Source organism: Belonocnema kinseyi, chromosome 10 (genome assembly GCF_010883055.1).
Source record: "Belonocnema kinseyi isolate 2016_QV_RU_SX_M_011 chromosome 10, B_treatae_v1, whole genome shotgun sequence".
Classification (NCBI taxonomy): Eukaryota; Metazoa; Arthropoda; class Insecta; order Hymenoptera; family Cynipidae; genus Belonocnema; species Belonocnema kinseyi.
The window spans coordinates 30,968,465-30,983,191 of NC_046666.1; the positions used below are offsets into that span (position 1 = coordinate 30,968,465).

The 14,727-nt window shown below is 32.4% G+C and overlaps 1 protein-coding gene and 1 pseudogene across 1 annotated transcript; both read right to left on the bottom strand.

The window, feature by feature from the left end:
- Positions 1 to 2,135: 2,135 nt before the first annotated feature.
- On the bottom strand, positions 2,136 to 14,449 carry LOC117181059. Its single transcript, XM_033373627.1, has 2 exons — positions 14,358 to 14,449; positions 2,136 to 2,716 (listed from the first exon to the last, which is right to left on the bottom strand). Exons 1-2 carry the CDS (start codon positions 14,440 to 14,442, stop codon positions 2,136 to 2,138), a joined length of 666 nt encoding a protein of 221 aa, XP_033229518.1. The 5' UTR covers positions 14,443 to 14,449.
- Positions 3,434 to 3,575, bottom strand: LOC117182390 (annotated as a pseudogene).
- Positions 14,450 to 14,727: the final 278 nt, after the last annotated feature.

The window sequence follows — 14,727 nt, forward strand, 5'->3', positions numbered from 1 at the left end:
AGACGCACAATATTTTTTATTTAATCGTAAAAAACAAGATTAAAAATGAAAATAAATGATAAAAACAAGAAAATAAGAATTAGTAAAAATGTCATGAGAGCCTTTTAAATCCCTTAAAATAATTGAAATCCTTAAAAATTTCGAATTAATCCTTTAAAATCCCTTAGCAACTTTTTAAAAATCCTAAAAATTCAGGTACCATAAGTTTTTGAAATCTTTAGAATTTGCCCTTAGGATTTTTTAAATCTTGTGAAAATATTTTTATAGCTTTCTGAATCTTTAAAAATCTTTTTAATTGCCCAATTCCTGTAAATAAATTTTATAAAATCTATTCAAATAGGAAAATCTTAATTGTGGTGTTTATTTTAAATAATAAAAATATCAAGACCATTTGTCAATTAAGTTTTTAAATCTACAAAATTTAATATAAAAAGCCGGTACAGTCAGTTTTAAATTTAATTATTTTAGATTTACATAATTATAGTTAGATTTAAATTTTTGTCAGTGTTTAATTTAGCAATTTTACATTCTAATATTTCAAATTGTTGGGTTACAATCTTAACATACAAAATTGTTTTCGTTTTTTAATCACCTTCAAAATAAAATTAAAACAATAAGAAATCAGGACATTAATTTATCGATTTTAAATCCTTAAAATAAAAATAATTTAAAATCAGGCGTCACAGTTTTAATTATTTTTACTGAAAAATGTTCAAAAATATTGATTTTATCAAACGCAACTGAGAATAAAAACAATTTCGAATTAAAAAGCTTAAAATTGTGCAATTTGAAACAGTGAAATTATATATGTTAAACTCCTTTTGTATTCTATTTTTTGTCTCAAACTTAATATCTTAAAAGGTTAAATATGTGAAAGAAAATTTTTAACAATTTTAAAATACCTAACTTTTATACAATGCACAAAGTTATTCCAAAAAATTAAAAAATTATATCATTCGTCGATAGAGAGTCTTCAAGTCGAACTTAAATTCAAGGTTTCCCGAAATTTTGATATTTTTTAACCAAGAAATGTTTAATTTTGAACGTTCGAACATAAATTTCCAACGAGTTGTTTAAAGCTTGAAAGAAAAAAGATCAACCTTTAACTAAAGCCGGTTAATTTGTTTTAATATTGTTGAGTTTTTTCAACCAAAAAGACAAATTTTCTATAAAAAAGATAAATATTAAATAAATTAGTTCCATGTTTAATAAAGTATTATAATTTTCAACAGCATAGTTGAATTTTAAACATTAAAGTTAAATTACAATAATATTTTTACCAAAATATAAGAATTTTCCTTACGAAAATATGAATTTTCAAGAGAAAAACTAGTGTATCTAAAAAAGTAGAAAGATGCATTTTTTTATAAAACAGTAAAATTTTTAACAAAAAAGGTAATTTTCAACCAAATAGTTAAATTATAAACTATAACCAATCACCTTTTTACTAAAAATGAAAGAATTAAATTTCAGACCAAAAAATTAAGTTTCCATGAAACAAATTTAGCAAAATAATAAAAAATTTAACCATTTCAAATTCCACCAATCAATTCAGTTTTCAACAAAGAAAATCATTTTCCTACCGTAAGAGAAATTCAAAATAAAATAAATGAATTTTGTACGGAATTTTTGGGTTTTAAACTATAAAAGATCAATTCGCTAAGAACAATGGAATATTTAAATTTTCAGTTAAAAATTTAATTTTTAACAAATTTGTCAAATTTTCAACCAGTAAAATTAATGTTTGAGAATTTAGTTCTAATTTTAACCAGATCTTCGAGTAGTTAAGTAAAAGAAAGGAATTCTGAACCAAAAACGTAATAGTAAACTTTTAATTGACAAGAATGAACTTTCAGCACACAAACACATATGCAAATATTTGAAAAAATATGTTACCCCCCACTTCCTGACAGTGCGACGGTATTTTCGAATGGCTCCTAACATGTTCGAAAAAATTATGGCTTTTCTTCTAAAAAATGAATCTACAACACTTTTTAATTTATTTCTTAAAAGAACTATAGTTATTAAAAAAGAAAATTATATCAATTAAATTTAAAGGCAAAATCATTGAGAGGGTAATTATAATTACAAAGAAAAGAAACGTCTAATGTTTCGAAGATTCTTTATTTAACGAATCAGAACGCGCGATTGGGGAGGTCGGAGCAAGCTGTTCTTTTTTGAATCCAAATAATTTGTTTGGTTGTAAAGAGCCTTGATTTCTGAAGAACTATTGATGCAGGTTTTACCACTGGCAGGAATGGTCCCTCGATGTCACAAAGCACGGTAACAAAGGAAACATCGTCTGGCCCCCAAGCATCTTGTGGTACTGTTCTGAATTTGTGTTTCTTTCTTACATTGTATATATCCCGGCTAACGGTTTCTCCATATCTGTCAGCGTATTCAACATGATAAGCTCCAAGATGAACTTTATCAGGAAGAAGATGAGCTTTCGTTACGAAGACACTTTCGCTTGTCATAACGCCAATGCCAATCTCTTTGTTACCTTGGTAAATCCGGAGCATGCCGGGATCAAGGCGTCCTTCCCATCGGCCAGGATTGTACGTTCCCACCGGAACACCGGGAAGCGGCGGTTGCAAGTATCCTCTTTTAGGTTCTGATAAAGTAATTGAAGCAGTCTCTTCTATCAATTTTTCTTTTCCTTTGCCAGACGAAGAAGACGCACGCTTTTGACGAAGAAGAAGAGCTGATGACGCATCTGCAAGAAGGATACATATTACTCAATTAGCGTCAAAAGACCTTCTCTTCCGTTCCGCCGTAAAACAACCACAAAACTTCTAATTGCCGGTCGGGTGATTTTCTCTTAAGCTACTAGAGAAATTAAGAGAAGAATCCTTTTTCAGAAATACACGCTTTTTTTCCAGGTGTGACGTATTAAAATTCTTGAAGAAATCTGTTTCATGATCAGACAATAACATAAATTATTGACAAAACAGATCTGTAACTGTTCTAGAACACAAAACAAAGGTGTTCCAGAACAGGTTAGTGTTACAAACATGCGAGTTACTATGTCATCCCCCATACACAAAAAAATTCTGTAACAATTATAGAACGCTGTGACAACCGATCTGTAAAATTTCTAGAACAATCCTAGAACTCAATTACAAATATCGTATGACAAATCTTTAACAGATCGAGAACGCTGTGACAACCGATTTGTAAGAATTCTTAAACTTTGGTACTCTGCATTGTAAAAAATATAGGACAATTCTATAACAGTTCTATAACAAATTTATAACAGTTCTAGAACTGTCATTTATCAAATATAGACGAGAGTTATGTACCTCTCACAGCAATAGGATATCCCGGGATATTCGATTTAAACCAATTTATATCCCGAGTTATTTTACAGGGATAACCCGTCGGAATATCCTGCGAGGCGGAAATTTTGATATCCCCATGGATATATTTTGATCCGGGACAGCGCGTACGCAGTCCCGAATAACAAAAACTATACGTCCGAGATATCCGCATTAGGGATACTCGCAAGGGTCAGCTCCACCATATTGTTGGCGAACTAATCTTTGTTCCTAATTTGTTCTAGAACACACATTTATCGGAGTTCTAGAACTTCGGTAGAACACCGTTACGACACAGCTTTAAAATAAACTTGAAAGAAATATTGTAGAGCGTATGTGATCAGTTTGTTCTAGAACAATTCCATAGCAACTGTTACAAAACAGCACTGTTACATAGTTCGAGAAAAGTTTTGATAAAATTGTTTCACAGTGTTCTAGAACACTGTTACCTTTTTGTTCTAGAACATTTCGGTCACAATTTTGTCACAGTGTTCTAGAACACTGTTACCTGTTTGTTCTAGAACAGTGCTGTTACCGCCTGGTCACAACTGTAATAGAACACAGTTCCTTTCTTGATCTGGAACAGTTACAGAACGCGTTTGCTATCTAAAACTGTTAAAAATTGCTTTTTGATACGCTAAGATTTTGGTAACTGGATTTAAACAAATTGATTAATTAATTTTTTTTGTAATTCATTTAAGGGGTGTTAGTTAAAGTTTCTATGTTATATTTTCCTGTAGACAATAACCTTCAAAAATACACAATTCCATTCTGCCAAAATAATAGCACCATAGCTGTTTACCTCAGTGAATATGTCGAGGTTCATTGAAAGTAAATCGCATTTGCGGCATTCCTTGCTTTTATATTTCATCAAAAGAAAAAAGCAGTTGCAGCTCTTCGATTGCTGGTAAAAACGTATGGTAAACATGCTCCAGTGATAAGAACATGTGAGACATGGTTTCGTCAATTTAAAAGTGGAGATTTCGATTTAACAGACAATGAACATCCTGTTGCAGCTAAAAAGTTCGAAGACAAGGAATTGCAGGCGTTATTGGATGAAGACCCACCCCAATCGCAACAACAATTGGCACAAACACTAAATGTGACCCGAGGAGCAATTTGCCAACGTTTTAAAGCCATGGGAAACATCCAAAAGTATGGAAAATGGGTACCACACCAACTGAACGATAGACAAATGGAAAATCAAAAAACTCTTTGTGAAATGCTGCTTGAATGGTTCGAAAGGAAATCGTTTCTGCATCGAATTTTCACGGTGGAAAAAAAATGGATTTATTTCGAGAACCCAAAGCGGAAAAAATCATGGCTTTTACCTGGTGAGGTCGGCCCATCGACTCCAAGTTCAAATCGCTTTGGCCGCAAGACAATGTTCTGTGATTAGTGAGACCAGTGTGGTGTGGTATACTTCGAGTTATTAAAACCTGGTGAGACGCTGAATACGGATTGCTACCGAAAACAAATTATCAATTTGAATCATGCGTTGATCTAAAAACGGCCGAAATGGGCCCGAAGACGAAAAGTCGAAGACAAAGTGGGGAAAAACACATTGAAACCATTGAATTGGGAAATATTATCGCACCCGCTGTACTCTCCAGACCTCGCCCCGTCACACTATCACCTTTTCGCATCGATGGGACACTCACTCGCAAAGCAGCGCTTCGCCAATTTTGAGGAAGTCGAAAAATGGCTCGTCAAATGGTTTGTTCCGAAAAAGAAAAAGTTTTTTTGGAATGGTATCCATGATTTGCCTGAAAGATGGGCAACCCAGTGGACACAACGTTTGGCGACGTCCTTAGGACATCGTTACGACATCTTTACGACAACTTTAGGACATCCTATGCCCATGTCGTTTCGGTGTCTTTAAGATAGCATAAAGACATCGTCAGATCATACGACTTATTTACGATATCGTAAAGACACCTTAACGACATAGGCAAAGGATGTCGTAAAGTTGTCGTAAAGATTTCCTAACGATGTCGTAAAGATACCCTAACGATGTCATAAAGATGTCGCCAAACTTTCTACCCACTGGGAAAATATGTAGAATCCAATTCTCAATACTTTGAATAAACAATTTTTGAGATTCCCTTGAGGATTAAGTGATTTCTTTATTGAAAAAGCCGGCAAATTTCAACTATACCCCTGGTATTTATTAATTTCGTTGACTAGTAATCGTATTTGTGAATTTAGTTGAAAATTCAAAATTGAACTGTTCTTAATATTGCAAAATTTGCCTGTCTTTCTAGAAATGCGTGATGTTTTAACCAATTAAACTTTTTAGACGGTTTATTCAGAAAATGTCAGTGGTTTTGAAAGGACTTTAAGGAAGATCTTTTTCTTAAAATCTCCTTCGTAGCATTTTTTAGGTCACAGGCAATGTGCCGTAATTGTAAACTATCTCTAACATGTGCGTCTAGCTTTGCGCTTTAAGTCAGTTTTCAAAAGACTACAGAGATACCGGTCGTGCACCTCGAGAATAAGAAAAAACTAAATTAAATATTCTGAATTTTGAATATTTGTTCTTTTTAAAATTGTGTTTCGAGAGATTGGGTGAAACTGGGTGTTTAGAATGCTAGATGAGTGAATGTTCTTAAGGTAAAAGAATTACGAGAATCTATGCATGTAAGGAATCTAGATATTTTATGTGTGCCTGAAACAAAGAAAAAGGGATGCTAAAGTAGAGACATAGAAAACGACGTGTTGAGAGGCGGATTTTATTATATGGTCAGAAGGAGATAGTGAATCACATGGTAAGCAACGAATAGGTCTGATTTTGAATGAAAGAGCAAAGCAGCATCTCGGAGATCATGATTTCGTATATCCCAGACTGCTGTGGGCTAGAATGAAAGTAGGAATCAGAAGATTATTTATCGTATCATGCTACGCAACAGTTGATAGTTATTCCAGAGATTCAAGAACAAACTATAACAGAGATAAATTAGTTGGCTTATGCTTAGACAGGATCAATCGGGCGCACAATGTTGCATCACTGTTCACGGGGATTCCCGTGCGTTCCAGTGATGAAAAACGGCTATGGTCTGACGTGTCGCATAACGAGGAAAGCCTGACGAATGGTCATTATAGGGTGGAACGTAAATATTAAAATTTATTTCTTATATGAATGTAATTTTTAATAATTACACTTTACCATATTATTTCTATTAACTTGATAATTACTATTTTTCTATTATTTTTATTGCAAGCTCTATTTGATTTAATGTTTATTTTCTGATTTTCAGTGTTTCATATGTATATATGTAAAATCTCGATTTTTTTCGAACCTAAACTTTCTTAAGCTTGACTCGATGACTTTTTGATCAATTTTTAATTGTTCAAACAAATGTACATTATTTAATCAATTATTTATTCCCAAAAAATGTTTAAAAAATAATCGTACTTCTGGTTGAAATGAAATTGTTTGCCATTGTTTGGGGTTGTAAATTTTTCTAAAGACATTGTGTAATTATTTTAACAATTATTTATCGTCTATTTTAAAATTTTCTAGAAATTGAGCCAGAAATATTAACTTTCTCTTTAAATTAGAATTCTAGGCTACGTTTTGTTGAATAATTACATAATTTTCATGCATTTATGTTAATGTTTATCAAATTTCTATTTGCTTAAGCAGTTTTTTTTTTTGTTTAATAACTAAAAAACTGAAACTAATTAGAGATTTGGTTAATAAGTGATCTTTTATAGTTGATAATTCAACAATTTTCTTGAAAATTGATGTATTTTGTCCACAGTTAATTTTTTTGGTAGAAAATGAATGTTCGTGGTTGAAAATTTTCTTGGGTAAAAGATGCATCATTTCTGTCACAAATGTATTTGTTTGGTTGAAAATTGATTAATTTTGATTGAAATTTCTCTTGTTTTTTTGAAATTTTTTTAGCTGAATGTTTAACTATTTCGTTTTTTAATTTAAATTTACATTTTGAAAATTTAACTTTTTTGTTAAAAATTCATATAAATATTTAGTTGAAAACACGTATTTTTTTGGTAAAACATTCATATTGTTGATAAAAAATATATTTCATAATTTTAGTTACACATTAATCTTTTTGGTTAAAAATTTATATATTTTGTAGAGGATTCGATTTTTTTGCTAGAAAATTAATCTCTTTGATTGTTTTTTTTCTTTGTTTCTTTTGTTTCCTTTTTTCTTAGAAGTTGAATAAGTTGATTAATAAATCAGTTTTTGGGGGTAAGGATTTATAATTTTCATTAAAAATTTGTCTTTTTAGTTAGAAAATGTATCGTTTTGTTGATAATTAATTAATTTTGTTAGAGATTACTTTTTTGGGGGGGGGGGTATCTTCTTGATTAGAAGTTCAACCAATTTGTTAAAAATGTATTTTTTTTTTTAGAAAAAAAATGATAATTTTCGTTCAAATTCATCATTTGGTGGAAAATTTATCTTTTTAGTTGATGAATTCATCTATTGGATTAAAAATTCACCATTTGTCCTGAAGATTTAGTAGAAAAGTTATTTTAATTCAAATATTTTCGTTAAAAATTGAACTATTTCGTTAAAACCCCGTCAATATCGGTTGAAAGTAAATTTTTTTACTGAATAAGTACTATTTCATCGCGGGTTTAAAATATATAATTTATCTTATTTTTAGTGTAGAATTCGACTTTCTTGATAGAAAATTAATCTTTTTGTTAGAAGATTCATCAATTTAGTAGAACATTAATAAATAATCTTTAGTCAAAAATACCCAAGCATGCAGATACAGCACCAAAACCACGATGTGCTGTTCCTGTCTGCTTGACTATTTATTTTTTTTTTTTTTTTTTACATTTATGAGGGCTCTGTACGAGTGCCGAAACCTTGTTCTATATTTTTTACAAATGTTTTTTGTTGTGATTTAATAATAATAGTATAAATAAAAAGACGAAATAAATAAAAATAGAAGGTAAAAGTTAATCTTTGTTTTTTTTTTAAGAAGAAAAAGGTGTTTTTATTTCTTTATTTTTTTCAAATTTTCTTAAAAATTTAGTTATTTTGGTTGATGATTCATAATTTCAGTTGATAAACCTTTTTTTGTTCAAACATTATTTTTTTTAATTTATATTTTCTACTTGAAAATTAATTTTTTGACTAAAAATTTAACTCCCACATTTTTTATTCAAAATTTGTATTATGAAGTTGAAAATTCTAATATTTGTTTTGAAATTACTGTATTTTAATGAAAATTTGAAATTGTGCATTTGTTGAGAATGATCTTTTTGGTTGAAAATTAGCTTTTTCTTATTTAAAATTAATTTGGTAAACTAAAAATGGACTGCCTCATTTTTCGTCTAAAATTTATATTTTTTGATAAAAATGTAATCTTCTTGATAGAAAATTATACTTTTTCGTTCCAAATGTACATTGATTTAATTAAAAATAAAGTTTATCTCTACAAATTGAATTTATTTACTTGTACTTAAATATAAATTTTTTTTAATGAAGATTCATTATTTCAAGTTGAAAATTCAGGTCAACTATTCCATTTTTTGTTGAAAAAAGACCTTTTTGATAGAGATGTAATCTTGCTCGTTAAAAAGTTTATTGGTTTGTAGAAAATTTAGTTATTCTATTTTTTGTTATGAATTCATTTCTTCATTCGAAAAAAAAAATTGACTTAAAATGCATTTTTTGAAAGGAAAATTTACCTTGTGGGTTGAAAATTCCAATATTTGGTCAAAAGTTTATATTTTATTTGAAAATTAATAATTTTGCTGAAAACTCGTTTTTTATGTTAACATTTTTTTTGTTAAATCTCAATTAAACTATTCTACTTTTGGTGTTAAATTGATCTTCTTGAGTTGAAAAATCTTATATTTTTTTGAAACTGTATCGTTTTTGGGCGAAAATTCATCTTTTAGGATTAAATTAAATGGATGAAAAAGAAACTGTTTTATTCAAATTCGTTTTTTTTATTTGAACATTTATTTTTCTAACATTTTCACTTTTTAATTTTGCTTCATAATCGATCTTTCTTATTTGAAAATTCGGGTACATTGTTCAAAATGAGTATGAGTATGACATCATAATGACCATGTAGGCCATGAAATTAAAGTGTACAAAATACGCTGTTAACAGAAGTCAGTGCTGAATTGAAAACTGGAAAGTTTAATTGCAAATTTTAAACTAAATTTGTTTCAAAATCTCACATTGAATTTGATCTTGGCAGTTCAAACCTAGATACACAAGAAAATGATAAATTTTCAAAAAAGTAAAAAGCATTCTGTAAAATAGAAAGAACTTAAAAAAAAGAAAAAATAGTCAACTTCAGATTTGAAGTATTGTTGAATCAAGGCCACAATATTTTATCAAATAAATTTACTTGCAAGTTCAAGGAAATGGATGTGCAAGTTGAAAATCTCAATCTTACGATAACCGAAAACTGCATCAGTCTTAACCGCGGATTGAAATATAAATTTTATTTTATAATTTAAAAATACAAAAATTATGCTTCTGAGATATTATGTTTTTAAATCCGGTTTAAAAAAATTTATTTAAAAAGAGAGTGACCAACGAATTTTTAAATCTTTACAAAATGCAAACCCCACTCTTGAGATATGAACATTCTAAGTATAAAAATGTCTGTTTTATGAAAAAGTGTGTAATCCAAAGGTCTATCAAGCTAACACCTCCACAAACGAAATTCCCAAATTTCTTTATGTCAGAATTTTGGGCCTTTTTTGGGCTTTTTTTGGGCTGTATTGCCGATTTTCGAAGCTCCGCTACTTTTTGTGAAAATTCAAATTTTGAGTGGACGTGCTGACTTGAATAAAGCCAGCACCTTGTCTTCTACCCCGGCGTCTATCCCAGTGGAGGTTAGACTTGTGGGGGGGGGGGAGTACAGTGCGTGGGGGGAAGGAAGGAAGAAGGGATGGGGGATGAGGGGGTGGAATGCTTAATAGCTGAGTGGAGTGGGCAGGGGTGATATCTGGCGTTAGGCTGCGCAGTAATGCTTGTAATCGCGGGACGCGAACGGGGCGGCGCTTAGTGGCGCAAAGCGGCACGTGAGGTAGTGGCGGTCGAGCCGGGTGGTTGGCGACACCTAACCTGACGATGAGTAGGAGCTGGCACGTCAGAGGTTTCCCTCCAGCACCGCGACCCTCACTGACTGTCCTAACTAGGGAACTCAGCACTGCGGGAGTTTCCTCCCGGCACCGGCAAACCCACCTAACCACTGGAAAATAGACGAGCACGTCAGGGATAAGCCCCGGCATCCAATGTCTATTTCCACCTAACTAACCTAACCACTAGAAATTATTTTCGTTCACTACGCGAAACGCTCACTCGCCACCCGTCGCCCGAACGATGGCCCGAAATCGCGACACTCACGGCCGAAAGGAAGAAACACGGAGGGAGCACTGCACTGAGGGTGCCCCACGAGCGTAAGGCGCAGGAGGAGGATCCTAATAACTGGTGATGAGTCAAAACTTCCGTCGATTGCTAGCGTTGAGATTTATTGGCAAGGTTCGAAGACAGTGCGGATCTGCCTTAGTACAAGTCTCGAAGAGAACTGTCACTTACGAGCTACGCAGTCTCCCGGTGGACGCGAGTGAAGCTGGCCGAGAGCAGTGGATTAGTTCCGGATTAGCCCGGATTAGTCCGGATTAGTTCCTAAGGACTTCCTTTTATCCTACTTACTTTAAATTTTTGTATTCCAACATTCCTTCCCTTTTTTTATTTAAACTCTAATTAAGATTTATCTATTTACATTACTATAATAGATAGTGAGGCCATTTAACCTTAAACTAATTATGATCTAAATCTAATGTGCCAACCAAGAGAGGGGGGGGGGACATTCATCTGACTGATTGTTTATTTATTGATTTTTTTTTTTATTTTCTTACTCACGATTATCCGAACACCGCGCCTCGAGGTGCCGGTTGAGATCCCCGGTATCAGCCCGTGCGCCAAAAAAGGAGAGGTAGAGAGGACGGAAGATGCTAGTGAGCGATGAAGGACAGGGAATAGCGCGCGTGGGAGGGAAAGAGAGAAAAACTGGCGTACGCGACTGAAGCCTGTCGTCAAGTTTTCGCACGGAACGAAAGCATGACGGCGGGCTAGTATCTTCACCGGCCGGAGGACCTTTTCAGCTTTTCCCGTTACTCAGGCCGGTGGCAGATGTGCCGAGACAATGGTAATTACTTACAGGAGGGCAAGCAAACTCGTCGCGGAAGCTCAAGAATCCTCAATTTGTCACGTTAGGCCTGCACTTGGAATTTCCTCTCGGAAAATTTGAAGTGGAGGCGTGTGAACAAATTGCTGGACGCTTGAGGTTCTCATCTTTGTCGTTCTGACGTACATCAACCTCCACTATAAAAAATTAAAAAAAAAAAATCAAACACGTCAGAATTTTGGGCTTTTTTGGGCTCTGAAACGCACAAACAACCAATTTCCAAAAACCACCCCTACAAAATATAAAACGACCCCCTATGTAAAACTCAAATTCGGAAGAAACAAAGAACGCCAGAATTTTGGGCTTATTTTGGGCTCTAAAATGCATGAAAAGAAATTTAAAAAATTACCCCCATTTTCAAAAAACCACCCCCTTCGAAAAATAAAATTTGCAAAATCCAAAATGCAATAGATTTTTGGCTCATTTTAGAGTCTCAAATGCACTTAACATTATATTAGAAAAACCACCCCTGTGTAAAAAAACGTGAACCTAATTATAAGAATTTAAACCTTGGTGTTGGCATTTTTGAACAGCCCAAAAATCAGAGACTCCATCTGAACCGTAAAATTCGAAAAGTATTAGAGCCTATAGTAACACTGTAATATTCGGAAAAAGATTGGTTTGCACAAAATTATGTTTGATTTTTAAAATTGGACTGTTTTTTAACGTCAAGTTTTGGCAACAAAAATCGGAATAGGTATTCTTAAGAAGCCCAATAATCATAAGCTCTACTGACACTGGAAAATTCTCAAAAATATTAATTTTTGACAAAGTCATATATACATGGTAGAGAAGGGTTGATTTTATAAGTTAAGAGTTGAAGCCCAAAAATCGGAGTGGATATTTTCGAGAAGCACAAAAATCAGAAACTACATTAACACTAAAAAATTCTCAAAAATATTATTTTTTGATAAATTCATATATACGTGGTAGAGAAGGGTTGATTTTATAAGTTAAGGGTTGAAGCCCAAAAATCGAAGTGGATACTTTCGAGGAGTCCAAAAATCAGGGACTAAATTAATACTAGAAAATTCTTAAAAATATTAGTTTTTGACAAAGTCGTATATACGTGGTAGAGAAGGGTTGATTTTATAAGCTAAGGGTTGAAGCCCCTAGTGTCAGTAGAGTCTCTGATTTTCAAGCTCCTCGAAAATACCCACTCTGATTTTTGGGCTTAGGCCCTTAACGTAAAAAATGAACCCTTCTTTACCACGTATATATGACTTCGTCAAAAAATAATATTTTTGAGAATTTTCTAGTGTTAATGTAGTCTCTGATTTTTGGGCTCCTCGGAAATAACCACTCCGATTTTTGGTCTTCAACCCTTAACTTATAAAATCAACCCTTCTCTACCACGTATATATGACTTTGTCAAAAAAATAATATTTTTGAGAATTTTCTAGTGTCAATGTAATCTCTGATTTTTGGGCTCCTCGAAAATATTCACTCCGATTTTTGGGCTTCAACCCTTAACGTATAAAATCAACCCTTCTCTACCATCTATATATGACTTTGTCAAAAATTAATATTTTTGAGAATTTTCCAGTGTCAGTAGAGTTTATGATGATTGGGCTTCTTAAAAATACCTACTCCGATTTTTGGTCCCCAACACTTGACGTTAAAAAACAGTCCCTTTTTAACAATCAAACATACTTTTGTGCAAACCAATCTTTTTCGGAATATTACAGTGTTACTATAGTCTCTGATATTTTTTGAAAATGGCGGTAGTTTTTTCATTTTTTTGCATGCATTTTAGAGCCCAAAATAAGCCCAAAATTCTGGTGTTCTTTGTTTTTTCCGAATTTAATTTTTTACGTAGAAGGTGATTTTATATTTTGTAGGGGTGGTTTTTGGACATTTCTTACTGGTGCGTTTAAGAGCCCAAAAAAAACCCAAAATTCTGAAGTGTTTGATTTTTTTTCTCTCAATTTTTATATAGTGGAGGTGTTGGCTTGATTCTAGTCAGCACCTCCACTCAAAATTTGAATTTTCACAAAAAGTAGCGGAGCCCAAAAATCGGCAATACAGCCCAAAACAAGCCCAAAAAAGCCCAAAATTCGGACATAAAGAAATTTGGGAATTTCGTTTGTGGAGGTGCTAGCTTGATAGACCTGTAATCCAATAAAATCAAAGTTGAAGATCTTGATAATGGAGTATTAAATCTTCTCTTCGTAGCTTATCATGATTTTAATTACGTCGTTTAAAATTACCTCGCCCCTTATCCCCCTCCTACAACTACCCCTCCGATAACTTTATCCTTCACTTCCCCTCTAAAAATTCTTCCACTCGTAAATATTACTTGACATATTCTGCGACTGATGTTTAATTTAAAATGGCGTCACGCTTCTTATCTATTCTCTGCCACGTGTCTAAAAATTACTGTACCATATGTTAAAAAAAAAATTAATTATGTATGTATTGAAACAGATTCTTAATTTTAAATGCTATAATACCACAGAAATTTCTCAATCTGCCTTGTTTCGCAAGAAACATTTTTTCTTTTTTGAAGTCTGGCAATATTAATTTTTTTTCAATTCCACTTCATGAGAAATGGAATTACTGCCCGCCCTCATTAAAACGAAGTATTGTTAAGCATCGGATCCAGTACTCTTTTCGTAAATAAGTATTGGATTCAAACACTTTTTCTCGAAAAAAAAATTGAATACAAAATGTACAAATACTTCTTTTTCATAAGGGATCTTTTATTTGAATGTTCAGATATCCATGTAATGTTTATGAACTTTCAAAAAATTACCCTTTAACAATTGCTACATTTTTTATAATATATGTGATCTTTTTTATTTTTTTAAATTTATGTAAAAGAATTGCAACTCACCTATATTCTCTGCAGCGGAGACTACAATTCCTTGCCCCAAAACGACGCAAATTATCAGTAGTTTCAAAAAGGATTCTTTCCCCATTTTTAAAGAAAGTATCCGTTCACAGAAGGGAACTAAATAACCGCGAAGAAAAGTTGAACTCGTATTTATAGTTGTACTTCTTAATTGTGGAGGTGTAATATTTAAAAACCTTCTACAATTAAGTATACTGGATTCTTATCTCTAGAATAGAGATTTGTTAACCTTAGGAAGAATGTTTGTACAAGATTGAGAACCATGATGAAAAATTCGTCGCTTATCAGAAAAAAAGATTACCTTGTTGTTTTAAGAATAAAAGTAACAAAAGCAATAGTGGGGAGCAAAATC

Coding starts and splice junctions, on each gene's coding strand:
- LOC117181059 (XM_033373627.1), bottom strand. CDS start 14,442: ATGGGGAAAGAATCCTTTTTGAAACTACTGATAATTTGCGTCGTTTTG. Junction 2,717..14,357: donor CTCCGCTGCAGAGAATATAG/GTGAGTTGCAAT, acceptor TCCTTCTTGCAG/ATGCGTCATCAGCTCTTCTT.